This window comes from Podarcis cretensis (assembly GCF_951804945.1).
Source record: "Podarcis cretensis genome assembly, chromosome: 1".
NCBI classification, from domain to species: Eukaryota; Metazoa; Chordata; class Lepidosauria; order Squamata; family Lacertidae; genus Podarcis; species Podarcis cretensis.
Window position 1 is genome coordinate 76400025 of NC_137170.1, and position 27122 is coordinate 76427146.

General features: G+C 42.1%; 1 protein-coding gene across 1 annotated transcript; it reads left to right on the forward strand.

Annotated features, from left to right (window-relative positions):
• The first annotated feature begins 1514 nt into the window (after positions 1–1514).
• TH (tyrosine hydroxylase) lies at positions 1515–23948 on the forward strand. Its single transcript, XM_079987400.1, has 13 exons — positions 1515–1715; positions 8650–8865; positions 12345–12519; positions 13102–13190; positions 13641–13708; positions 15341–15391; positions 16528–16673; positions 18153–18288; positions 18415–18484; positions 18664–18720; positions 18940–19035; positions 19188–19321; positions 22007–23948. Exons 1-13 carry the CDS (start codon positions 1626–1628, stop codon positions 22164–22166), a joined length of 1488 nt encoding a protein of 495 aa, XP_079843526.1. The 5' UTR covers positions 1515–1625; the 3' UTR covers positions 22167–23948.
• The last annotated feature ends 3174 nt before the right edge of the window (positions 23949–27122 follow it).

Genomic DNA, 27122 nt, shown 5'->3' on the forward strand with positions numbered 1-27122 from the left:
ACAATGGCGTCCACCTGAGAGCTGTCCACCAGTGAGCTATGGCTGAAAAAAGCCCTGGCTCTAAGTGAGAAACTTGCTCCCAGGAAGGCTGGAGGTGAAGTGAGGCCTTCTGAGTCCCTCTCAGACTCCGCCCCAGAGGACACCCCATAGCAGACCTTGCCCAGGTATCAGCATATTTGATTGCAAATGTTGCCAGCAGATGATCACTGGCTTAATATTTTAATGTGGCCTTTAATTCTGGTGGACAAGGTATATGAAGACAAGCAGACTTGCTGAGGTCCAGTAGTGTGATTCATAGTTGCGGCAAAAGGTCATAAGTCCAAATTCAGCAACTTCCACTGAGGATCATAGGGTGACTGTATCTTTCCACTGTGAAGGATAACTTTATCAACTGTGATTAATCATGAGATCTAAGTAGAACCTATGTGTTCAGAAGAAGGTTAGCTCTGAGTACTGGATGCTGAGGGTAGGGGAGGATACCAAGTCAACAGAACAACATCCATTTGAATCAGGGATCTAGTCTTCAGGATTCATTGAATTGGGACAATTCCCTGAAGCTCTGTGCCATTTCACCCATCTTTCCTTGTGCAGTTGTGAATGAGCAAGGTGCTCCACATACCACAGGGCCAGCATTTTGGCCATTCAAGTGAAACTTTGACCCAATTTACCAGCCTACACTCTGACTTCCAGTTAGGAATGGAGCATAAATTCAATTCAGTTCACATTTGAGGAACCTACCTAGTCCACACTTTCTGAAACAGTACGTGGACTGAAACACAACCAGCCTTCAGAATTTGCACTGAATTTTGAAATGCAGTTCTCCAACCAAGCAAGTCAAGTACTTTGTACAGAAGTGCATATAGCTGTATAAAGTATGCATAAAAATGAAAATATTGGTGAAAATAACACCCCAAACTGCATTATAGTAGGGGAAACCTCTTTGCAAAAATCTGGATATTAGGCAAAATTGCATATAAGAAGAGATTCACACCAACATGCTGATGAATTCCCATGAGGGTTTATTTTAAAGAAAAACAATATAGAAGTGGAAGTATGGGGAACTGAACTTACATTTGGAAAAATGAGAAACTGATAAAACCTGAAAGTGAAAGATTTGCCCATCCTAACTTCTTAAAACTAATCTTAAAGTATATTTTCCTTACTCCCATATAGCCAGACTCATATGATTAAAGGGAAGCATCTCTTGCTGGTTTCATCCTGTTCATTTCTTGTTTGGCAGTGTTAAGATGCTTGCATGAACTGGAACTCCCACTGAAGCAGAGCCCTATGGAATATACAGCTTACACAGTGGAAGAATCAGCTGCAATAAAGCACAAGGCGAGCATTTAGCCTACCAAGTATTTTGGGGTGCAGCAAAAGTGCTTGCGGTGGATTTGCAGAAGCTGGGTGCCTGTAATCTTTACAGCAATTAGATTTAATGGGATACAAGTGCTTCTTTCCTTCGCCTCTGCTCCCTCCTCCCTCCCCTTTTCTCCCTCAGGCTGGAGAGAGGGAGGTGGGCAGAGGGGGATCGGAAAGGGTCTTTGACGTCAGACTTGCCCTATAAAAGCCCAGGGAAGAGAAGGGAAAGCAAAGCTGAATGCTGAGCCAGTGCACCAGCAAGGATGCCAACCCCAAACTCTTCCAGTTCTTCGGCCAAAGGCTTCCGGCGGGCAGTGTCAGAGCTGGACTCCAAGCAAGCTGAGGCCATCATGGTAAGAAAAGATCCCCACCTCTAACTAGCCACAGGTGCTCATGCTGCTTTGCTGCGGCCAGCAGATGGACTGATGGCACATGATTTATAGAAGTTCCAGAATTCTAGAATTTCTAGAATAGCATTCTGTTAAGGGGGAAGCCAGCGGCTAGGCAAAATTCTCCATTCAAAAGGCTTTAGGAATTGTGCTAATAATTTGTATGCAGTTATCATACATGTGCCAAAGGAAAAAAGAATGTAGAAATAAGATGCTAATGAAAAAGAATATAGTGTAGCAATTATGCATCATAGACTGGAATGATGTTAAGAGTTATGCTCAGAGAAGAATGATGGCAAGGAGAGTTATCATCATCGAATGCTGAGTTGCTGTGCAGGGCTTTTGATTCCTTAGTGTTAAAGTGAGATGTTTGTTCTATTCCCATAAAATAAAAAATATTCCCCCCCCAATACCATACCTTGAACCAACATGGCAGTGGGGACTCAGACCAATTTTCTAACTGCTACTATGCAATATTGCAATCCTTTCATTTTTCTCACGATGGCTTGCAAAAATCATAACTGAATTATATCAGGTTTTTGCATAGAGCAGATACGCAAAGGGAAAGGACATAAAATCTCATGAAGAGTTTATGCATCTGAACTAGGTTGGATTGAACTCTCACAAATTCGGCTAGCCGAGTTGGGAGTATGTGATCCTTGGTTTTCATTGCCATCTTGTTTAGTGGATATGCTCCTGCCTGCTTCTTAGCTTCTGCATTTGACATAGATGTCACCAAGACATTATGTCAGCCTTCCCCAGCCAGGTGCCCTTCCGATATTTTGGACTACAACTCCTATAATCCCCAGCCAGCATGGCCAACAGTTAGGGATGATGGAAACTGTAATCCAAAACATTTGGAGAGCACCAGGTTGAGGAAGCTTGCTTTAGTATGGTTCGCACATTAATTTATTATTTTATTTATTACGTAAAACTCATATGCTATTTGATTGTTAAAATAAACTCAAAGCAGTTTACATGTACATCCTTCCTCACATCAGTCCATGATTGACAAATGTGAGTGACCATCGCAGGTGGAATGCCAAAGGTGAACACACCATATGCCAGGATTATTTGATTGGCAACTGACTGTGTGAACTGAGCCAATCACCAAGTGCCAGGAAATCAAATGGTGTGCCTGGGGGAGCCAGGTGGGGTTTGCAAGTTGCTTACCCTCCAATTTTACCACAGATTTCAAGGGGATGACAGACACACTAAGCAGTTTGAAAGTTAGAAGCTAAAGGCTAAATAACATGCAATGTTCAGTGTGTGGTCCCATTTCATTCGCTAAACAGCAGCTAGGAGGATCAGGACTAGGGTTATGGTGCAATGGGAAGAGAGGTTAACCTTTCTCCCTGTACTTCAGTCTCAGTGAAAATCCTACCCACCCACCCACAAAATCCAGCTACATAGCAGTACATTTTACGTCAAGACTATGATGCCGGAAGAAAGGGTTAAAACCCACCACCCATCTGCAGCATGGTTCTGATCCTCATCACCTACCTCCATAGCTGCTATTTAATAACCAATCAAAAAAAACACTTGGCTCCTAGATGGTAGATTTCAAGTGAGGAGGTTTTATTTCTGTTTAGAAAAAGCTCTCCTGCAAACCATGAGTTATTTGTACAATATTTTCATTGGCTTCTTAGAGGGTTTTGTTTTTTGTATTTTTGTATGTGGTACTACACAAGAAAGGTTTAGTTCTGCTGTCCAACCTCCAAGGAAACAAATGGGAAATTCGTAACTCTCATTTCTACAGACCTTGGGCAAAATAAATCCCTGGTGGATTCTGCACTTGAGCAAAGAGCTCCACGCTGGCTTTCAAACAACACAGAAGTTTCTTCTGTGAAGAAAAGTGAATTCCCACTGTGGATAGCAATGTGTGATGATCTTATATATGTACATCCCACTGAAAATTCACTTCTTGGGAAGCCACAGCAAATTATGTTTGCCCACCACATGCATGTATAGCAATTCACACACATTTTGGATCATCAGGTTGTACAAATTTCAATGGGAATCAGGCAAAACTCTGATCTTATGCACTGCTCCTACCATGCAGAAGAGCATTAAATCAAGCTTTTAGACACTTAGATAGAGCATTTTAAATCTAAGCACTCCAGGTCTTGTGGATAGCAACCTTTGTACCGAAGTAGATATATGAAAAGTACTTGAACTACCCCAAAAGTAAGGGATTAAAGACTGCATTTTTTTTCTCTTTGGGAATAGATATATTATTCTATTGATTTAGAAACAGACTATGCTTTAGAAATGTAATGATGTACAATAACTTGCAAAGGTCTGTGGTTCCCAAATGGCTATTGCTTCTTCATGACCTATATCAAAGCATCATGTTGAAATAGTGGTCTTCAAACATTGTATTAAAAGCAAAACCCAAAGGGACCACTATGTTGCATCTCTTTTTTATTTTAAGCTCCTGTCTAATGTGGTTGCATTGGATTAATAAAAAAGAAAGAAAGATATACCTTCATTTCTGATAGTTGGTATGGTATGAAAATAAACATTTTTGCAAGTTGGTTTGCATTAGTGATAATGGGCAGAGATCTGTCTTCAATGAAAATGCATCTTAACCTCAAAAACTCATGGAAGTATTAAGGATTCCAGCCACTGTACTTTATGTTCAGGAGAACAGATCAAGAGGCCTCGGGCACCACATTCAGCATTTACACCTGTGGTTCCTCACCTCTGATGCCAACAGACATCATAATAGGTGACATTTCCTTCACATGCTGACAGAACCTTATTTCACAGGTTTGACATCTGTCTCCTATATATCACAGGTGCTGAAAGGTGGATTAAGTGCAGGTGCACTTAGTAATGTAAATCTCCATTTTACAAATCGTGAACAACTCTAAAGCCAAGTGTTTTCATCTTAAGCCTTATAGGAGAGCCAGTTTCTGATACCTTTACTTAGGGATGTTTGACCTGTCACACCGAGAAACTGAAATTTCCGTATACTTTAAACAGGTGCATAATTGATTTTGGTGAGCATACACTGTATCATTGCCTGGAATTGAGCCCATACATACATTTCCAGCTAGGCTGATCCATTGCAGCAAAACCAACAAAGTGCCTTGATTTCTGCAGCTGCAGGTGCAATGTTGAGTACTAATCACAGACATGCGTTTATTTATTTTTTGTTTATTTTATGAGCCTGCAAACAATTGGCTTTGCTTAAGAATGAGGAAGGAGGATCACCCTCCCTCCAAGAAGTAGTTGAAATAAGCTGTTGCCTATGGCTGGGAGCAAGAGAATAAATCTCTGGTTTTGAGCAAAAGAAGCATGCCCCAGACTCTACATTATACACACCAACAGTTCAGAGAGGAGAGGAAATGAAAAAAAGAGGAAACCAGCATGTACCTTTAAATAAGCATTTATAGGTACATTCTAATGGAAGAATACAATGTGCCCTCTAGATATTTTTTTTCCCCTGCAAGTCCATTGCCCCAGCCAGCATGACCAGTGGTCAGGAATGATGCGGGTTGCAGTATAAAACATCTGGAGGGCACCAGATGAAATGAGACATATGTGCCATTGATTTATCAAAAATCAGGAGTTTGGGCACGGGCGTAGGAAGGAAATCTGTGTGCAGTTTATGGCTTCCACTGTTTGAGAAAGCATCATGTTTCTATTCCTGGCTGCTATTAATCCAAAATTATACTCCATGGGAACATGTGCTCTAGAAAGAATGTGGATTTTAGGCAGGCTGATGCTATGGTCCCATTACACCATTAGCTACTACACCACAGCCCCACTGGTGTTACAGTGGGGTAATAAGAAGAGGGTTCATGTGACTGCCTTCTCATGAATGCATGAGTGGGGATGGAGTTGTGCCATTGGCTACATTCTCTACAGGCCAACATATGTGCTAGTCACATATGGCACCAGCCATGCACTTGGCATCATTGTGAAAGGTCTATACATGCCTACCAATGTGTGTGAATAGAGCTGCTCCACCCAAGGGAGAATTCTAATGATTTCAGGATTCCCTCTTGCATAGAGGAGCCCAATGAGCATACATCTGTGTGCATAGTCTCTTCACATTGACAGCAAATACATGGCAGCCGTGCCCCCGATGCATGCATTGGTGTGCCTGGTGGGCAAGACCCCCTCGCGCATTCCTGAATACGTGACAAGGGGGACGTGGACCAGGACTCTATTGCAAAATTTGGAGAAGTATGATATACGAAGGACAATTATGTTTTGATCTATGTATTAGTCCAGGAGGTGCAAATTTATTTGTTTAAAAATGCTGATCAAATGAAATGCTCCTCTACACCTCCCTATAGAGCCTATGTGCAACAACCTCTCTCCCACCAGTGTTTGAGCTTTGCTGTGCTTATGCAATGTGCTTGACAAGAATGCATTTGTGTGCATTACACATACAGTGCACCTCAAAGGATTTTTGTGTGTGTGTACATCACATGCTCATTTTGAACTGGTGATTGCACACAATCAATTAATTTATGCATTCGTAGCACATGGCATTGTTTTCTAACTATCCATTTCAAACAACTCTGATGTGGGTAAAGGGTTAATAATAAGGTTGCAGTCTTGCTCGCTTGTGTCTAGAGAACAGCTGGCTTTGTGTACCTGGACTGTTTCTCACTTTGCATGTGCAGAGGCTCCTTAAAAGAAGAACTTCAGAAAGCTACAAAATCACGAAGAAAACAAGTTGAACTGTTTTTAAAAATCTAGCTGGCAAAAGTCTAGATCCAGCAAAAGTCACTAAGTTGTCTTTGTTTGTTTGTTTATGAGCTACCAAAATTGATCCTGCATCTGCTTCCCCCCTAACCTAACATTTAACAATAAATGCTAAAGACAGCGAAGAGAACAAGGAGACAGCATCGTATTAGCAGCAGGTATTGTGGCTGAAGACAGACAATCATTGTTTCAGAGAGCTGAAGGTGGCCAAGTTGCTTTTGCTGCATGCACTCGTCTCATTGTCATTGCTCTTCTCAAGTTTATAGGTTGCTTTTGTCTTCTTCTTTTTTTAAATCATGCTTTCCCAACCAGAGGTGACAGTGGGATAAATGAAATAAGGGAGTGTGCAGGCAACTGCCTTACAAGACCCTGTCGCTGGAGTGTCTGCCTCCAGCCGCATTCTTCCTTCCAAAGGACTCATCAACGGCAAACAAACAAAAAGTCTCAACTTACCAAGCAAGGCCAGGACCTTTTCAGGTAGAGAAAATACCAAAATGAGAAAGATTCCCTTTTCAAGCACAGCCTTCTGATTCACATCAGCGACCATCCTTTCTTCCACGAAGCAGCAAGTTTTAGGCTAGCTGTGATGTCAGTGGTGGCTGGTGGTGTTTGAGACTGAGGTTTTCTCTTAGCCTGCCTCGCTGAACCGCTGCCTGTACCTTTAGAAAATGACCTGCATTGCAAGAAGAGCAGATTTATTCGTCTCTTCCCCATCGCTTAGGGCAAATCCTCACAAGGCAGCTGACAGAACAATGGATGATACACAGTAAAAACACACCACTAGATAAAAGCATATATGGGGTGGGGGGCAGCAATAAGGTCATTTTAAAAACTTGGCAGATTTCTTTAAAGCCCCCTTTGTTAGTCAAGCACATTTGCTGAAATGTAATGTGCTTGTTATTTATGAATGTTATAAATTAATTTCGTTGTTGCTACATTTTTATACTTCCACGTAAACGTGTTTAGAATCCCAGTAAAAGAAAAAAAAGTGTGCCCATGGAGGTTATTTCTAAGAAACACAGATTACCATAATTTCTAATTATTTAAATGTAAGGCATCTGTTGTTACACTTGTGACGTACAGATTTCAACTCAGTTCAGTCCAGAAAACATTTTCTTCTGGTTTTCAGAAACAACATTATTTCTTCTCTAATTCTTATGAACACAAGAAGAGCTGTCCAACACTTCCCTTGTGTTGGGTGCAAAATTCCAGCACCTGTAAGGCAATTTTTTCTAAGACTGTCATTTTTAAAAAAGCCTATTTAGGCATTCTTGTTGGTTTGTTTGATGGTTTCTAATGTTTATGTGCTGTGTTTCCATCCTATGGCAGCTCAGAAGGGTTTATAATGAAATACAAGAAAAACAACAACAATCCAGGTTGAATAAGAATAATAAACTTTCTAAAAAAGACACCATGGTAGTCTCTAATCATAGGTTAAAATGGTCTCAGAAGCAGAAAAATGTCTGTAAAAACAGGAAAAATGAGCACTGATGGGGGCAATACCCTCAGGAGAGTATTCCAAATTCTAGGTATCCTAGTAAAAAAGACCCTGTCTCTGATGCACATCTGACAACAGGGAAACCCAGAGCATGGCCTGTTGCTAGAAACCACAGGAGGGGAGAGTGATCTTGTGCTCAAACCTTGCTTGCTAAACTAGATGGGCCATTGGCCTGGTTCAGCAGAGTCTTCTTACATTTTTTATGTTCAGTGAACAGCCACATTCTTACAGATGGTGGTGATTCTTCCGATTCTCTGGTCCTAAACCGTTTGAGGCTTTTGAGGTCAAAATCGACATCTTAGGAAAGAAATTGGTAACCACTGTTATTTGCAGACTCTGCTCAACATCCTGGCAGCCACAGTTTGGATCCGTGGAAGTATTATGAGTTGTCTTCAAGGACAGCCCGACATGTAGCACCTTCTGGTAATGTATCTAACAAGAGATAGTTTGTGTATCTGATACTGACTAGTCTAATTCAAGAACACCCAGACTGGTAATGGCTGAGACAGACCTGAGGTTTTCCAAGTCTATTGCTACTGAGATGTGCTGGTTCTCTAAAAAGCCTTCCTTGGTTTGCACCCAGCTGACTTATAAATGTAGTAAGTGATGTAGGCCACTTTCCTTGGCTGTTGTGGAATGAAGGTGTCTATTCCTCCCCCTTGTATTCTCCCTCAGTCCCCACAATTCATTGGCAGACGGCAGAGTCTCATTGAAGATGCCAGAAAGGAGAGAGAAGCTGCTGCAGCAGCTGCGGCTGCCGCTTCTGAGGCTGCTGAATCAACCGAAACCATTGTCTTTGAAGAGAAAGATGGCATGGCCATGCTGAACCTTTTATTCACCCTCAAAGGAGCCAAGACTTCACTGCCATCCCGTGCGCTGAAAGTATTTGAGGTGAGCTGGTGAAGTTGCCTTTTTGGCTAAAGCAAAGGTGCACTTGTTTGGAGAAAAGGGACAGCCTGGTAGTTCATATATTTCTAGATATCAGACATTAAGTGGAAGGCAGGGCTAGGTCTCAGTAGAATGAATTATTGCCCAGAGTCATATCTACTAGTACCTGGATACCCGTTTTCATGTAGGAATCAGGAGTATGTCCCTAGTCATGCAATGCAAAATGTAGACCTATTGGTATCAGAGTGCGCCACTTCAGTGAGGCAACTTTGGTGGGAGGGGCCAGAAAGGTGCACCCTCATGTCTTACAGTTCTCATGGAAGAAATCTACTAGGTTGTGGCAATAAGAAACTCTTATGGAGGTCAGGCCTTTTCAAGTCCTAGACCCTGTTTTTAAGGTATCTGGCTACCATGCCTCTAATGGAAGCCCCTGCTTGGGCTAGGTGGAAGTCCCACAATTCTTGGTTTAAACTCCTGGTTGGACATGCTCAGTGGTTCTGGAATCCCTTGAGCTAACTGCTTTCTGCTTCCTCATCCAGCTCCAAACTCCTAGGCTGTGGATGGTGGATCTGTGGTCTTTCAGATGTTGTTGGACTTAAACTCTCATCACTCCTGACCATGCTGTGTGAGGATGATGGAAGTTAGACATCTGAGGGCCCACACCTTCTTCCTTTCTGACCTTGCTGTTTTCTTGTATGTATCTTTCCCTGTCAGTTAGGTTTTCCTAGTACCCACTTGCTCTCCTGTTCAACCAGCACTGAGTTTGCACACTTACATTCCCCCCCAGTGCTGATCAAGTCAGAAACCACTTGCAATGTTGTGCAGACTGAGGAAATTGCTTTCAACCTGGGAGAAGACGGATGACTGAGGAATCAAATGTTGGTATGGCCTAGAAGCTACCAGTTGGCTATCTTGGGTTTACACAGCTTGTTCTTCCACAGCAAATAATGAGATAGAGATTAAAATGAGGAGATGGTTTTATCAAATGGAACAGAAAATTAGATTTTCAACAACCCTCAGACCCTTGTGTACCTTATATCAAAATCATTGGATGGAAATATGTTATGACTCCCGCTTGATGAAGAGCTTGAAAGGTTTCAATATCTACCAAAATCCTTAAGGCTCAGATCAGTGTGATATACAGGCAAGATGCACTTCAAAGGCACAGCATGTGCTACACATGGCTAGACAAGTGAAGATATTAAACTAACAACGACATGCCCCCTGCAACCCAATTATAAGGGGATGGCAGCTTAGCATGGCAAGTGAATCTGTTCCTTAAACTGGGCAAGAAACCTGGCACTTCTCCTGAGGGCTTAACATGACCCATCTGTTCATGCCTGTGCTGGTATCTCCATGACCTAGGGCCTAGGCAATGCAGGGGGCATAATCGCCTCCCCAGAGTCAGAGCAACAACCTCCCCTGGAGAGGCAGGAGTGGACATGGTTTCTGACAACTTTGGAGGCTGAGCTGGTGGGACATTAGGCAAAGTGGGTAAACTGGAGCCGGACGCAATAAGTCTGAGGACAGAGATGGTGCTCATGCCTAGTGCCACTGAGACTGCTGGGGAGATGAAATGGGGGGGGGGGACCCTTCCACTGGTACTGTCTCCAGTATCCTCTTTCTTGAGACCTCCCAATCTAGCCAGAGACTTCCCCAACCCATTGGATCCCTCCCTAGGCTCCTCTGTAGACTACCCCTCATCTCCATCTGGGCTTGGCCAGCACCCCACCCCCATGTAGGGCCCCTGATAGTGGGGAGAACTCAGTTGCTGTTTCCATCATTCCCATGCAAACTCAGAAATACCACACCATAAGACAAGGTCCAATCTATCTAGATTGTTACCAAAGAATCCCAAACGTTTCTCCGCATGTGACTCCACAATTGAAATGTGTGCATATGCATTAGTGAGAAGCTTATTTTACAGTCAATATGAATAGCACCCACATACCCCAGGGAGAGAGACGGAGAGATCAGTTTGTGAAGTTGTGTGTGAACAAAGGACGGTGTTTGCTCCAAATGGCATTCACATCCTCCAGGGGAGATTTACATGAGTTGAGAAGCTCTCTTGGTTTATCATGACTACAAGAGCTTAAGAAAAGCAAACACCAATGCAGGCCAGACTTCCACTGTGAGAGATTCATTTCCCCGATCCCTCCGGCACTGCAGGTACAAGATATGAAAACAGACGGGTGTAATGACATTTGCCTCATGATGAAACAGGCTGTGGGGAGGCTGGTTTTCCTCTCCTGTTTTACATTACATACAACTCAAGCAAAGGTAATGCAATCAGATCTGTCAGATTAATGCTAAGGTATTGATTGTCATGGAGGGGCAACGTCCCAGGGATGCATTAGAAAACAAGCGGCTAAATTGAATTTGTCAGTGACATTGCCTTCTGTTCCCTTTTCGTCTATCTAGCTCTGAGTAAAAAATTCAGCCTTTCCCCTCCTGAATCTCTATGGGGAAACCGGTTTAATTCTTTAAGAAGGGAAAATTATGCACCAGCTTTCAGCAAAGAAGGAAAAGATCTCAGATGCTATCAGTGACTTAATATTAAAGCCCACCAAGAGGGACCCTTAAAAAAAAAATTCTGGATGTATCTCTTGTGCCTGGTTCTGGTTGAAAGCTCTTTGGAGTCTGCTTAAAAAACAAAAAAACGAAGATCTGGCAAGCCTGAAATCTGCCCCTCCCTGAATTAGGCAATAATGGATTGTGACATACATTGAATTGCGTTGGAGAATTGCTAAGTGGGGCAAATGATACTTAAGCCACACGCCATCCGCCACAACCCCCCCTCCCCATGTCGCTTACAAATCAGGGGAAATTGGTTCCATGGGGTTGTTTCAGTGGTGGCTTTGGGACCTTCCCAACACGTTTCTCCAGGAAATTGCCCCAGTGCAGTAGTGACTTGCAGAAAAGTGGTATCTAAGGATTGAAGACATAAGATGGAGGAAGAATATCTTGTTCAAGCCATGGTTTCACACTTCTTCATGCATTTAATATTCAGCACCTTGGCCAGAGCATAGCACAGAAGCTGATCAAAACCTGCATGGAAAAATTGGCTTCTTTCTTGGAATTATACAGGCTGCCATTTGCCTTGAAGATAGTCTGGTTCTCATGTTCTGTGGCTGTTCCATTGCTGTTTAAGTTAATAAATTAATAATAGTATCTGTGTAATGCTATGTTCTCAAAGGCTATTCCCATGCTTTAGCACAAAACTTACAGGAACCCTGTAAGCCAGGGGTGGCTAACCCCCAGATCAAGAAATCTAAAAACAGGCATCTCCCGTCTAGATGAAAAGAGGCTAACTGGGGGAAAGAGCCTTCTGAACTTCTTTCTCTCACTTGAAAATAGCTTGTTTATTGAAGTTGTTGCTCCTTTTATAATGTAGTGCTTAACTGATTTTAAAAATGGTGGGTGGGAAGTCTCCTTGCTGTTTTATTTTAATATATTGTTTTTCCTTCCCTGTCTCTCTAAAGACATTTGAAGCCAAAATTCATCACCTAGAAACGAGGCACAGTAAGAAACTGCGAGAGGGCTCTGTTGATCTGGAATACTTTGTGCGATGTGAACTCCACAGCTCTGATCTGAGCACCCTCATCAGTTCTCTCAAAAGGGTTTCAGAAGATGTTAGGAGCACAAAAGAAGACAAGTGTAAGGAACCTGTAAGCTTGGTTAACAAAGCACGAGGGAAGGATTTTTTCATATATGACTGCTATGGAGATAATCTCTAGAAAGGAAAAATGTCAAGGGCAAAACCTTTCTCCCTGCATGTGTTTTTTAGACTGGTATTAGAAATAACTGGTGTCTGCACCTTTGAATGTCGCAAATCTGTTAGAGGCAAGATAAGGCAGCATCGTGGTATATTTCTGACAATCTTACAGCACAAATCTATGTGTGTTTACTCAAAAGTATTCAGTGATGCTTATTCCAAGGTATATGTATATACAGGATTGAAGCCTTAGTTTAATATAATAGACCAACCAACCAACCAACCAACCAACCAACCAACCAACCGGCCCATCCATTCAGCCATCTGGCTATCCAAATAACAGATAATTACTTGAAATTCTGTGTAACAATTTGAATAGTTTAGCTACTATTAGAATAGTTTATCTGGGAAAGGAAGGAAATTACAGGTACATACTGTATTTCCATTAGAACCCCCTTTTCTTATTCTTTCCTATAACTAGCTATTTTCTCTCTCACTTCCCTCCTCTTCCTCTTGGATTTTAGTTCATTGGTTTCCAAGAAAAATCTCTGAGCTAGATAGATGTCACCATTTGGTCACCAAATTTGACCCTGATTTGGATCTGGATCACCCGGTGAGTGAATAACTCTTCTTTCCCAAATCCTCTTCCACATTTCCTCACTGCCTGAACTCACGTTAGCTGTCTCCTCATGGGATAGTTTAGCTTGCTTCTGAATAGACTGAATAGAAATGCAAGCTGTCATTGCATTTCTAGTTAACGATTGCAGGCTTGCGGGTACATCTCATGCTCACCAGTTTAAAGCTTTAATAAATTAATTTGCACTCCAGCTTCTCAAGAAGATGAGAAGAATACATAGAGTTGATTTGGAAGTGCCTATTCACTCTAAGTAGAAAACATGGGAGGTGCTTTTTTATTTGTTTAAACAAAGTAGCAACTGATGGTGAACACATCCTTGCCTGTCTAACCATGAACAACTTGTAATAAAAATTGTCCATTGTCAATATTACAACTGTTCAGTGCAAAAATGTGAGGTAACATTCTTGCTCTGTTCTTTCCTCCAAGGGATTCTCTGATCAAGTATATCGGCAACGAAGGAAAATGATAGCAGAAATTGCCTTCCACTATAAGCAGTAAGATTTGCTGCCTTGCATAGCCTCACCTGCTGAGACTTCCATGCATACACTTATTTATCTCTTTGCTCTCCATATTCTGCCCTTCCACACTCTTGGTTTTTCCCTTCCACTCTCCTGCTTCATGTTTTCAGTGCTTCATGGCTGCCAGTTCCATAGAGCTTTTGCAGTCATCCCTGAAAGGTCCATTGCAACACAGATAAGCAAGCCAAGAAGTGAATTGTTGAACGCAACCATTTCAGTGATACATATGGTGTCTTCTTTGCCCCATGTCTGGGATGCTGCTGCAGAAACTATGCATTCTTTGCATTTGTTACACATTCAGACTCAAATTAAATGATTGTAATGAGAGCCAAGAAAACCCAGGCTTCAGGGCTGGTTTCTCTTCTCAAAACCAAGAGGGATCCAGGATAGAATGGCAATTTAAATCTTCTTTTCTTATTGTATTTGCAAAAAATAAAATAATAAAATAAAATAAAATCAGCTGCCCATTATTTGTATTTGTGATTTAGAATTGAAATGTGTTTTCTACATTCATTTTATCTTTTTATACAACATACCACCTATATGAATGTTTCCCCCATGTGGTATGTAATGTGGCAACACCTAGAGCCACTCTGGAGACCTTTCACAAGGCAGAAGGCCACCACATTGTCCTTGGCCCAAATCTTCCTAATAACTTGGAGATGGCCAAAAAACAGACCCTGATGATCAGTGGTACAAAACAGCGGCTTGAAATGAGATGAGTTTACATTTGCATTTGAAATGATGATAAAGCAAGGATGCTTTTGTAACAATCTTTACTTTCAAAAGGAGCAAGTATTTAAAATGGGGATATTGGACAGGGAGGACATGCTAGAGAGTGAAGGGAGCTTTATTTTGGTAAGGCTTTTTGACAAGTTTGTTTTTTTTATATTATATCTGAAATGACAGCAAAGAGGGGGAGGATTCATTTATTTTTTTAAGGTTAGCTGATTCCCCTGATGATTGTACACTTTCTCCTCAACAGTGTGGCATAGCGTACTTGTTTGAGCTTCCTGATTACACTTATATTAATACCAGTATTTCCAGCATTATTTCCAAGTGGGGCAACAGCTACCCTTTTATTGTCATTATTTATCACCCTTCAACAATCAAGGTATTATAAGTGTGCTAAAGGGTACTGAATTACCTTGTGCATCCTTAAGTGCCCCTTATAATCTAAATGGGGCAAGCTAATCTGCATCATGTGTGTTGGTGTTAGTCTGCCTCAGTGTCCTACTGTTCCTTACTATTCTATCTATACTCATACCTAGAAGTCTTACATTTCTCTGCAACCACAAGAGCTACTTGTTTTTAAAAGGAACTTTCAAAAGTCACAAAGATTTAGTCCGCAGATTTCTCCTCCTCATAGACAGGGCCTGGTCTGCATTGTAAATTTGCACCACCTTGTGTCTGGGCTGGGACTTTGTGGTTTAAATATTGTCTATCCTGTTCAAACCTTGCTTTGTCTTTTGGACATGCATTAGCTATATACTCCATCTCAGTTATAAGCGGGCAAAGGTTTAACTTAAACATTATTGGCTCCTAATATTTGTTGCATTGCTATTTTGTCTCCCTTCTCCTTGTTCTTTTTCTTACTACCTATTATAGTGGCGACCCAATTCCTCGAGTGGAATACACAGCAGAAGAGATTACCACCTGGTGAGTATGAATGCACCTTTCCTAGCTTCTGCCGGACGTGGCACAAATCAGTAGACTCCCAGCTATATACCCCACAATTTCCATTGGGTCTTTGGGTGGCAACGTTCACTCACAGTCACTCTGGGCTAGCAAAACTGGTATTTTACAGCTAAAATAGTTTTAACGGCTAGCTAATGGTGCAGGGAGGGGAGGTGGGTCAGGTAAATTCAACTTATCTTCAGAACAAGCTGTCTGCTGATGCTTTATTTAATAATAGGCACTTCAGGATGCATCCCTTCATCATGATCAGTCACAAGATACTTCGGAAACATAAGAACTATTCTCAGAAACTTGTGGCTCTCTCAGTTCAATATCAGTAAGAGCCATATGGGAAAATTTCTGAGGTGTGTATTGGTTTGAGTTTTGCAGAGCACAGTCCCAAATCCAGATACACCTCCATGTCTTTCCTCTATCATGGTGGCCATATATTCTACTACAGGTTCGGAGGCAGCTGGGAACCACAAGTGTGGAGAGTTCTTTTTTTTTATAGAATATTTATTAAGGTTTTCAAGAAATAATACAGTGTAAAATAAAGAAAGAAAAAAATAACGAAAATACAAAAGTACAAAAATACAAAAATAATTAAAAGAAAAACACATAAAATTTCCATTACTTATTTTCTTTTAACTTATTTTCCAGACCTCCTCATACCTCCCTTTCTTGTATTCCAATTCAAATTGTTAGTTCAGCAAATCCTCACCATTAGTTTTTACTTATTTCTAAACCTTATTTTTCATATCTCTTAAGCATTACAGCTGGAAACCACTTAATTTCTATCCAACATCGTTCTAACATTCATTAATTTTGCAATATTTCTGTAAATAGTCTTTAAATTTCTTCCAGTCTTCTTCCGCCGACTCTTTTCCCTGGTCTCGGATTCTGCCGGTCATTTCTGCCAGTCCCATGTAGTCCATTATCTTCATCTGCCATTCTTCCAGAGTGGGTAGATCTTGTGTCTTCCAACGTGTGGAGAGTTCTATGGCCTTCCTTTTGTGCTTGTGGACTCTTCATTGGCCACAGTGGGAGAAGAATGGCAGACTAGATGTGCCTTTGGGCTGACCCAGCAGGGCTTTCCTTATGTTCTTATCGTTCTGAAGGAAGGAGGTGTACAGCACACTGAAGAGTCTCTATCCCACTCATGCCTGCAAAGAACATCTGGATGCCTTCCATTTATTGGAGAGATACAGTGGTTACAGTGAAAATAATATCCCTCAGCTGGAGGATGTCTCCCAGTTCCTAAAAGGTGAGGACTCAAACAAGTCTTGCTTCTGGAGTGAAAAGGCTTTGCTCTTCACAATGATGTAGAGGGTTGGGAAAACCCTTTCCAGCTGGAGCTGAAACCTCTTGCAACCTGCAAGCATTCTGAAAAGGTTTGTTCAAGGAAAGGCTATAAACATGAGCACTGCTCATTATCCAGGGGCAAAGGCTACAAAATGATGCAATACATGGCTGTTTAAAGCATAATATCACTTGTATTAATTCATACAAACCTGGGGCTATAACTCAGCAGTAGAACATGTGTTTTGCACACAGAAGAAGTTCCACTCTGGCATGTCCATTTTAATTTTGGGGCAGAATTTGCAGGTAAAGTCACACCTTCTTGTTCTGAAGCCTAGGCCCAGAGCTCTCCCTCTATACCCTCAAGGCATTTTCCTTAAGCCACTGTTCTCTCTCCACACACCCTGGCATTTTTTCTTATATAGTAAGCTTAGATACATAATTTTGTTTCTGCTAGATGCTTGTCTGCAGCATTTTCTAAAAGTGTCTGTTCCAGAAAAGTACCACTTCATGGCTTGGGGGCCCTGCCTCAAGTAGATCCTGCTTCACCTCAGACAAGCCCCAGATCCCCCCATGACACCCTGCCTTGACTCTAGGCAAATCCCAAGTTCATAAAATAATTTTTAAAATGGATTGGGGTCACTTATGAATACTGTCAGTCAGTATATGCAGACCATCACACACAGAAAGGACTTGAAAGTGGACTCAAGAGAATTCCACATGACTATAAGTATTCTTATGTACTTATAAGCAGAAATTTGCAAAATATTAAAAAGCGTAATGGAAGAGTCCTGTGCGAATAGAAATATAATTTTGGCCAGATTTCTAAAATGAACAATTCCAACTAAAGCGTATCCATGGCAGTTTCTGCGGTGACTGATATCTTAGATAACTTGATGTTGCTTTTATTATTTATTATTAAAAATAATATCCCATCCTGCGTCTGACTCAGGGTAGAAAGCATGCAAATGATAAACACCTAAAAACTTCTTAAAAAATGATTCTAGTACCGATGCAGGCTGGGAAAGATCTCTACTTGTTCTTCTAACACAAAGTTACACATACAGTGGTACCTTGGGTTACATACGCTTCAGGTTACATACACTTCAGGTTACATACGCTTCAGGTTACAGACTCTGCTAACCCAGAAATAGTACCTCGGGTTAAGAACTTTGCTTCAGGATGAGAACAGAAATCATGCAGTGGCAGCGCAGCGGCAGTAGGAGGCCCCATTAGCTAAAGTGGTGCTTCAGGTTAAGAACAGTTTCAGGTTAAGAACAGACCTCCAGAACAAATTAAGTTCTTAACCCGAGGTACCACTGTACACAATTGTTTATGAGCATTATTTAGTTTTTTTGAGTTCCTATACAGCCAGCGGTATAGCTCTATAAAATGTGGCTCAGATGCTACACTCGGCTACAAAGACTGGTTTGAATTATTTCAGAGAGAACTGGGTTCCAGCTCCGACCTGTAGCTGGTCTCCTATCTGCTCGGGACTTCCTAGCCAGCTTGGCCTTCAGGGTGTTTCAATGTACACAGTACATCCGCCATGCCTCTTCTCCCATGCACTCTCCAGAGCCGTGAGTACTAGCTCTTGAATTGCCTCAAATCTATCATCATACTGTATTCTTGGACTTGGACGTGTTAATGTCTGGCTTGCTTTTTCAGACTCGGCTGTTAACTAAGTGTCTTTCTTCTAATGCCAGGGACTGCTGCCATGAGCTTCTGGGGCATGTACCAATGTTGGCAGACAAAACGTTTGCACAATTCTCCCAGGTGAGCAAGAGGTGAAATGCCTTGTGTTTTAAGCACAGCCTGTGCTTGACTAGATCGTGCATGGTATTGATTTTAGAGGAAACGTGCATAGCATTGCGCTGTAAATTGAGCAAGGTGGGTGATCAGCTGAAGTCATCCAAGCCGGTACCTATACATGAGATTATTCCTTTTGCTCCTAGGACATTGGACTTGCATCTTTGGGAGCAACGGATGAGGAGATTGAAAAACTTGCAACAGTAAGACCCTAATTCTGGATTTATTTATTTTTTAAAAAAAACCTTTGCTTTCACTTTATCCAAATCTAGCTATATTTTCCTTAGTTATAACTGTATGAAATGCCCAGTGAAGGGGAAAGGTTCCACGTGGCCAGCTAATCTTGAATATGTATGGATTTAAAAGAATCATTACAGATTTGAATAACCAACTTCCTTTGGGATCCTGTTTTTGTTTCCCAGCTTTACTGGTTCACAGTGGAGTTTGGCCTCTGCAAACAGAACGGAATCATCAAAGCCTATGGAGCCGGACTCCTCTCCTCTTACGGGGAGCTAGTTGTAAGTGCTCACCTATTCCTCCTAGCTAAATTGAAGCACATGGCTGCCTCTTAGCTTGTGCTCTCCTGTTCCATTGATTAGACTTTTGTCACAGTAAGTCACCTTAGGGGTTTTCCTGCAAGAAACTTTGGCATTTCCCTCCCTTCATTCAGCACTCTTTGTCGGATGAACCAGAGCTAAGGGACTTTGACCCTCATTCTACTGCTGTGCAGCCCTATCAAGACCAAGCCTACCAACCAGTCTATTTTGTATCAGAGAGCTTCAGTGATGCCAAAGCAAAACTCAGGTAAGATATACCATACTTTTCCGTCTATAAGATGCCCCCGTGTATATTTTGGGGGACTCAAATTTAAGAAAATGGGGGATATAATAATAATAATAATAATAATAATAATAATAATAATAATAATAATTTATTTATACCCTGCCCATCTGGCTGGGTTTCCCCAGCCACTCTGGGCTGCTTCCAACAAAATATTAAAAAACAATAGTGCTTCATATTTTAAAAGCTTCCCTAAACAGGGCTGCTTTCAGATGTCTCCTAAAAGTCTGGTACTTGTTTTGAGATGGCCCAGAGTTGATGAGCTTTTTGGGGGAGGATTGCCCAAGGTTGTTGAGATGTTGTTGTTTTTTAGGAGGGTATGCCCAGGGTTGAAGAGCTTTTGGGGGGGCGGGGATGCAGAAAATCACTAACCCGACTAACAAATGCTGACAATCGCTCGCGTTGCCAAAAACAACATGCGCCTGCTCACTCACCAACAGCAGACACCAATAGCATGCCTGATTGTCGAAGTGGCAGCCAATCCAAAGCAACCCTTGACACAGCCACCAATCACACACAAAATCACCGCTGATGAGCTCCTGCTCCCGGCTGCAACCAATCACCCGTCACCCCCATGCACTATCCGTGAGTCCTGTTTTTCACATGATTTTTGAGTAAAAAACCCCTCGTCTTATACACAGAAAGGTACGGTAGTTGGGTAGATCAGCAGGGCAATGGGGATCCATATGTGGTAGCCGTACCTATATTCTACTGTTCTTGCTGCATGCCATTTATGATACATTTTCTTCTTAATCCAGTATATGAACATTTTCACTCACTCACTCACTCGCTCACTCACACACAGACTTCTGGAAAAGTGTTAAAACTAAGGTTTTGCTGTGGATTGTTAAAAGGAAGTACAGATAAGTTACAGTGCAATTTCAGCCTAGATTTGATGCATATATTCGGGGGGGTACGTGCATTAAAAAAAATGCATCATATTAGGGAAAATTGCATATTAAAATTAGGAGAAATTTGCTGGTGGCTTTTAAAAAGTTGGCAAATTGCTGCAGATTGTAGGGAAAAAGTTAAGAATGGGAAAATGAGAAATTTAGATAACTATTGCAGTCCCCAACTGCAATATGTCAAAACAGGAACGAAACACAACACTTCCAGGAAACTGATAACTCATATGGGCACCATAGCATCTAACCAGAGTTTGGAGGAAAGTAGCTCAGAGAAAAAGGTGAGCACACTGTCTATGAAGGGCAGGGGAGCCACTTGACAATATCAGCAGGGAAATGAGGGTGCCGGAAAAGTTGAGCGTTTTCAATTGCCCCCTCTAGGAATCATTTCTCTCTTCAAAAAGGACTATTGGGGCACACTTACACACACTTTACTGCAATGATATTTCGTTTTTGGCTGGGTTCTACAGCTAACTCTCACAATCTGACTCTTCTTAAGAAGATATTTGCAACTAGAATACATGAAGAAAATCTGTTCAGAGGTCAAAGGCTCTAATATAGCAAGAGCTAAAAATATGGGGAAAGGTGGGCATTTTCTTTCACTCCCCACCAGCTGAATGTCACTGAAAATACCACTAGAGGGTGATCTAACACAAGCAATAGCAAATTCTTACAGCAAAACCTCAAATTCCTTTGTTGCAGCATGAGCTGTCCTGAGCTCGACCATACTTCGTCGAATAAATCACATTCCTTCATGCACAAGGCATAAATGTCCACAATACTCAGATGTATGCTCCTGGTACCTACCTCCAGTGGCTATTCTACTTTGCATTCTATTAACATACTTATTATTATTTGTTACATTTCTATCCCATTGTTTCCTTCACCATAGAACTCAAAAGAGTGAGATTCCTGGGTGGCCTCCCATCCAAGGTCTGGTCAGACTCAGACCTGCTTAGCAAGTCTTCTGAAGAAGGTACCTTTAGATCATGCTCCAGGAATTACTTTGCTACGGTCCCCTGTAATGAAGTAGCACAGGATAAAGCAGCCTTCGGCATCCTAGTGCCCTGCAGATCTTTTGGAGTGCAACTCTCATTATTGTCCTGCTTTTCATACAGATGGTCCCAGGTTGAATCCTGGACATCACTAGACAGGACTGGGAAGGATTCCTGCCTGAAATTCTGGAGAGCTGCCTCCAATCAGCAGTGACAATATTGTGAGCTAGGTGGACCAATGGTCTGATACGGCCACAGCAGCTTCCTACATTCCTAGACATTGTTTGAAATGTTGAGTATATCAGGGATGGAGAACCTGAAGCCCTAGAATGGCATACCACTCAACCGTCCCAATAAAACCAGGACATGCTGCTTTTTTTTGCACAAGAACATGGTGGCCATTTTGGGCACCATGATCTGTCCCCCCAAAAGAACTTTTTCACAGCTGCGATCTTGCATGGCACTCCAAAATGCACATATGAGAGCATGCCACCCCCAAAATTGCTTTTTTTCAGGGCCGCAATCTCGCACGGGTTACATGACTCACAGGAAAGTATGGCCCCAGAAGACAGTGTCCTGGATTTTTGCCTTGACGTGTTGGAGGTTGTGTGATGGTCATTGGAGTTCAATGGCATCTGGAGGGCCAGGAGGTTCTTCATTTCTGCAGCATGTCTTCCTTTGCCCTCTCTGTCCTTGAGTTCTAGCCTATCGAGGCCAGCCTCTTTTCATCTCTGTACTCTCTCTTGCAGGGCCTATGCAGCGCACATCAAGCGTCCCTTTTCTGTCAAGTATGACCCGTACACATACAGCATTGAGCTTCTGGACAACCCGCAGAAGATTCGCCACTCCCTGGAGATTGTGCGCGATGAGCTTCACTCATTAATTGACGCACTCAATGTTATCAGCTAACACACACGTTTCTTTGACCCTTTCCCTCCTTCATGCCAACGCCTGTTCCTGCAGCTGCCAAACTGGCTTCCTGCAGTGACTACCTGCCACTGCATCATTTGGGCCGCCACGGTTTCTTTTAGGATTTGTGTTGCTATCCATTGCCAGAGTAACGACAATGGTTTGTGTTTGCTGCCCATATGCTGGACAAGAGAGGCATACTTATTATTTAATAGTAAGCTAGATTGAAGAAAAATAAAAGGAAATGGAATGTATCAATATATTGTATCAAACTAATCAGACTCGAAGCAGGCCCGCTGGGGGAAAAATGAATAACTTCAGCCCAATGATTTCAGAGTGGGCCTATTCTGAGGATGACTTAGATGGATGCAAGCCAAACAGGACTTACTTCCTGATAAAAGTGCTTAGCGTGGCCTTTTAATTTTGCTAGAGAAGAATAAAAATATAATAAGAAAGAAGCAAAAACAAGAAGAGGAGAGGTATTGCTTTAACGGAATACCCACTCAAATAGAATTATTGGGTCACTGGAGAAGGCTTTCACTGAAACATGTCTGGCAATTTACTAGTTGCTAAAGTTCCCTACATTTCTTAGTACAAATCTGAGGCCTCTTCCCCCTGGCCCCGCTTACACTTCTGCTACATACCCAGTGACTTCAGAGAAAAACATTCCTTTATAGACTCGCCATTAGGCCAAGAAACCTTCTAACCAATTTTTTAAAGTGAATTCAGAGTCCAGACAGGTAGAAACCTCAGTATGCTGACCCAAAATCCAATTCTGATGCTAGGATGAGCTCTTAAAATTTCAATACGATGACTCAAAACAAGATCCAGAGCGCGACCACTATCTGATTGGAATAACCTTCTCACTGATCCTAATCCCTCAGTCTGGGAAAAATTCCTTCAGGATGAAACAAACCTTTGACTGGCTGCAATGCTCTGTACTCCAAATAGAGGCAAATCCTCTGGAACTCAGCATAGCCTATTGCCATGCAAGTGTGTGGAGAACTGAAGCATTGCCTTCTTAGTCCAAAATGGAATCCCACACCTAGCAGCAAATGCTACAATCTCCTAGGGATAACTGTATTGGTCCTGGTCAAGGTAGCAGGAAACAGGTAATGGAGAAGGACCCTCCATTTTGAATGCACTGATCTATTTCTGTGGAGCACTCCTTAGCAAGGTGATAGATATGTCTCCCATTTCAGGTCATGGAAAATTGATAGATGTATCAAATAGCCTCCTTCCTTCTTTAGGCTTGGTAGGGAAATGCTCTGTCTTTGTCAGGATAGAAAGGAGTATCCTTCGTGGAAAAGCACCATGAAATTATTGCCAAAGTGGAAGAACATCTGGAGAGCATCAGCTACAATGGAAACATAGGTAGATGATATCGCAAGGACACAATACTCAAATGTATTGCTACTAGCTCTGCAGCCGGTGTAAGGTCTAATAGTTGCCATACATTGTTCCTACATTCAGGCACAATGCTGAAGATGTTTGAATCAAAACAGCCTGGAGAGATGGAGAGAGAATCAGGTCACTGGGTCAAACGCTTCACATTTGAGAATGAGACTCAAGAGAAGAAACACACGAAACCTCCCTTTTCTGTCTGGCTTTGGTTTGCTCATGGTATTTGTGTGCACTAAAGCCTCAAGGAATGGATCTCACTGCTATTGCTCCTGCTGTGTGGGTGGATCTGTCTGTCTTGCTGCATAATGAAGATATTTATTTCTCAGTTTTGAGTCATGCTGCTGCTGAGAGGCTACGTTTATTCATAATAAAGTTATATTTCTGGTCTAGCATCTTGGGTTTGTCTTCGTGATCTCTCCCCTTTTAAACAATGGCACTCTGCTTCCAGCCCTCTCTGTCTTATTCCCTTATCACACATGCTGTATATCCAGTGAGTTCCTGTGAAAAGTTCAAGTGGTTTCCTGGCCACGCATTTTAGAGGGATATAGCAGGTGCTGACAGTATTGTAGATTGGTGCCAGTTATGTGACTTCCAGGCGGTTATATCACAACAGCTTAGCAGGGCGAGCAGGGAGGAAAGTGGCAAGGAAGTAAGACTTCAGTCCTGTTGTAGCTTTCACAGGGTGGGAAAAAACTCCCTCAAAGGAAGGTTCCACAGAACCGATGTACTGCCTTCCCCTTCATCTCTCCCACAGCAAATGTGCACAGTGTAGGGACATGATGAACCCATGTTAATAGACGAGAATTGACCTAGACCTTCATCCAGAACTTTCAGCAACAGAAGTTGATCCTTGAAAATAAGAGCGCTTTCCATACTTTTCCCTGGTGTGTGTGTGTGTGTGTTTTGCACTACACTTTTTTTTAAAGGTCAGCAATGTTGAGTCATTATTCTGGGGGGACAGAAGCAGAAGTATCAGATTCTTATGAATTTTCTTTAAAAGAGATAAAGAAAGCAGGGAAGGTTAAAACACAGACAGGCAGGGAATTCCAAAGAGTAGATGCTGCCACACTAGAAGATCGATTTTTTGCAAGTGTGGAATGAGTATTGTGTGGCCTTTGTAACGGGGTCAGTTCAGTAGATTGAATTGGTTGAGTGGGCACATATGAACCAGCCGATCAACAGGTTCCAAGCCATTAAGGGCTTTATATACCAGCAGTAACACCTTAAAGTTAGCCCATAACAAATTAGCAAAGAGTGCAGAGTTCTGAACAGAGGCGCTATAGGCTGACAGATTCTCACTCCTGCTGGCAACTGTGCTGCTACATTCTGCACTAACTGCAGCTCCCAGATCAAGCGCAAAGGAGGCCACACATGGAACCCCGCCTTTCTCAAAACATTCCTTTTTAACTCTGATTCTTGCTTCAGAACAGAAGAAGAGCCCTGCTGGATCGGGCTAAAGGCCCATCTAACCCATTATCCCATTCCCACAGTGGCCAACCAGATGCCTAAGGAAAACCCACAAGGAGGACCTGAGTAAAACAACCCCCTTCCCACATATGATTCCTAACAACTGGTATTCAGAGGCATATAGTCTCTGACAGTGGTGGTAGAAAATGATCATCATTACTACAGGTAGCCTCAGATTTGTCTAATCCTCTTTTAAAGGCACCCAACTTGGTGGCCACCAACAGGAGCTCCTCATCAGGTGGAGTAGAAATGCTACTATAGCTTCCCAGTAGGTGGGTCACTGTTGCTTATGGGGAGGAAGAGGAGGAGTGGCAAAGCCGTGGGAAGGACTGTGTGGTGAAATACATTGACTCTGGATTGGTTCCTCTGATGCATGTGCACTGTGCTAGCCTCCTTGCTGCTTCAGCTCTCCCCTCTTCCACCAAGTAAGCTTCTTGTGGGAGCGAATTCTATAGTTTAACTATACAGTGTGTGAAGAAGTGCTTTGTTTTTGTCAGTTCAGAATCTTCTATCAGCCAGCTTCATTGGATGTCGTCTGAGTTCTAGTGTTAGAAGAAAACTTTTCTCTATCACTTCCTCCAGGCCATGCATAATTTTATACAGTGCTTTTTTTCTATAAAAATGTTTAGGGGTACTCTCATTTTGACTCAAGAAAATCACCATTTTACAGTTCAAATCGGGAAAAATAAATACACTGCTTCACACATTAAACGCTTGCTTCCGTCTGAGGCTCAGGAAACATTGTGAAAGGAAATGAGGCTGACATTGGAGGTGGTAACAACAAAACTGACCCATCACCATGTTTGATTCCAACTCCTACTTCACACATTAAACATTCGCTTCTGTCTGAGACTCAGGAAACACCGTGACAGGAAATGAGGCCGCCATCAGGGGTAGCAACGGAACTGACTATTCACTGTGCTGGAGAAGAATCTATCTATATCATCTATCTATCGATCTATCTATCTATCATCTATCTATCTATCATCTATCTATCTATCATCTATCTATATCTATATCTATATCTATATCTATATCTATATCTATATCTATATCTATCTATCTATCTATCTATCTATCTATCTATCATCTATCATCTATCTATCTATCTATCATCTATCATCTATCATCTATCATCTATCTATCATCTATCATCTATCATCTATCTATCTATCATCTATCATCTATCATCTGTTTCTTATCCCGTTAGATGCACAAAATGTTTAGGGATATGCATTTCCCTGAATTCCTCCAGAAAAAGCACTGATTTTATATATTTCTATCATGTCTCCTCATACTTGTCTTTTCACTAAACTAGAAAGTCCAAAATGTTGTAAGCTTTCCTCACAGAGGAGTTGCTCCAGCCCTTTGATCACTTTTGTTGCCCTTTTCTGGAGATTTCCCAGCTTTCTTCTTCCGCTTTGCCCTTTCACCTCCTTTTTTCTCTGGACTGGGTATCTTGTTCAGCATCACGTGCTGGGGAGCAATCCACCTGCCTGGGCTTTTGATCTTTCAATGGCTGCCTAGCATAAGAGGCAGCAGCTACAGATTTGCAACAAAATCCAAAAGAGCACATTCAGATTAGAAGCTTAAGTGCAGCAGCATCCCAGAATATACTTACTTGGATGTAAAGTATTGAAATTGGTGTGATTTACTTCTGGGTAAATGTCTTTGTGACCAGAGCACTGATAGAAACTGGGATTTCACCCAAATATTGTCTAGATGTCTCGGAAGTGGTGGAAGATTACAACAGCAGGAGACCTGGGGCATGTTGTTCAAGGCTAACTCCTGGGCACCCTTCCCTTCATTCTTATCAATGTTTAGAAGCAAGACTTGAAGCTGCTTGTTGGCGCTTTGAAGTGGTCAATCCACAGTATTTTAAATCCTTAGCACTGTTACCTCTGACCCAGAGGGAGAGAGAGTTCAAGGTGGAAGCAACACCAGAAAACCTACACTGGAGGGTAAAGGCTATGCAGGGGTGAAGGCATTTTCAAAGAGACAGCCTTCTTAGCCACAATATCTCTGTGTAGTAGTCAGCTATTTTTTACCCAGAGCAGACCTATTGAAACTAATGGACTAAACTCA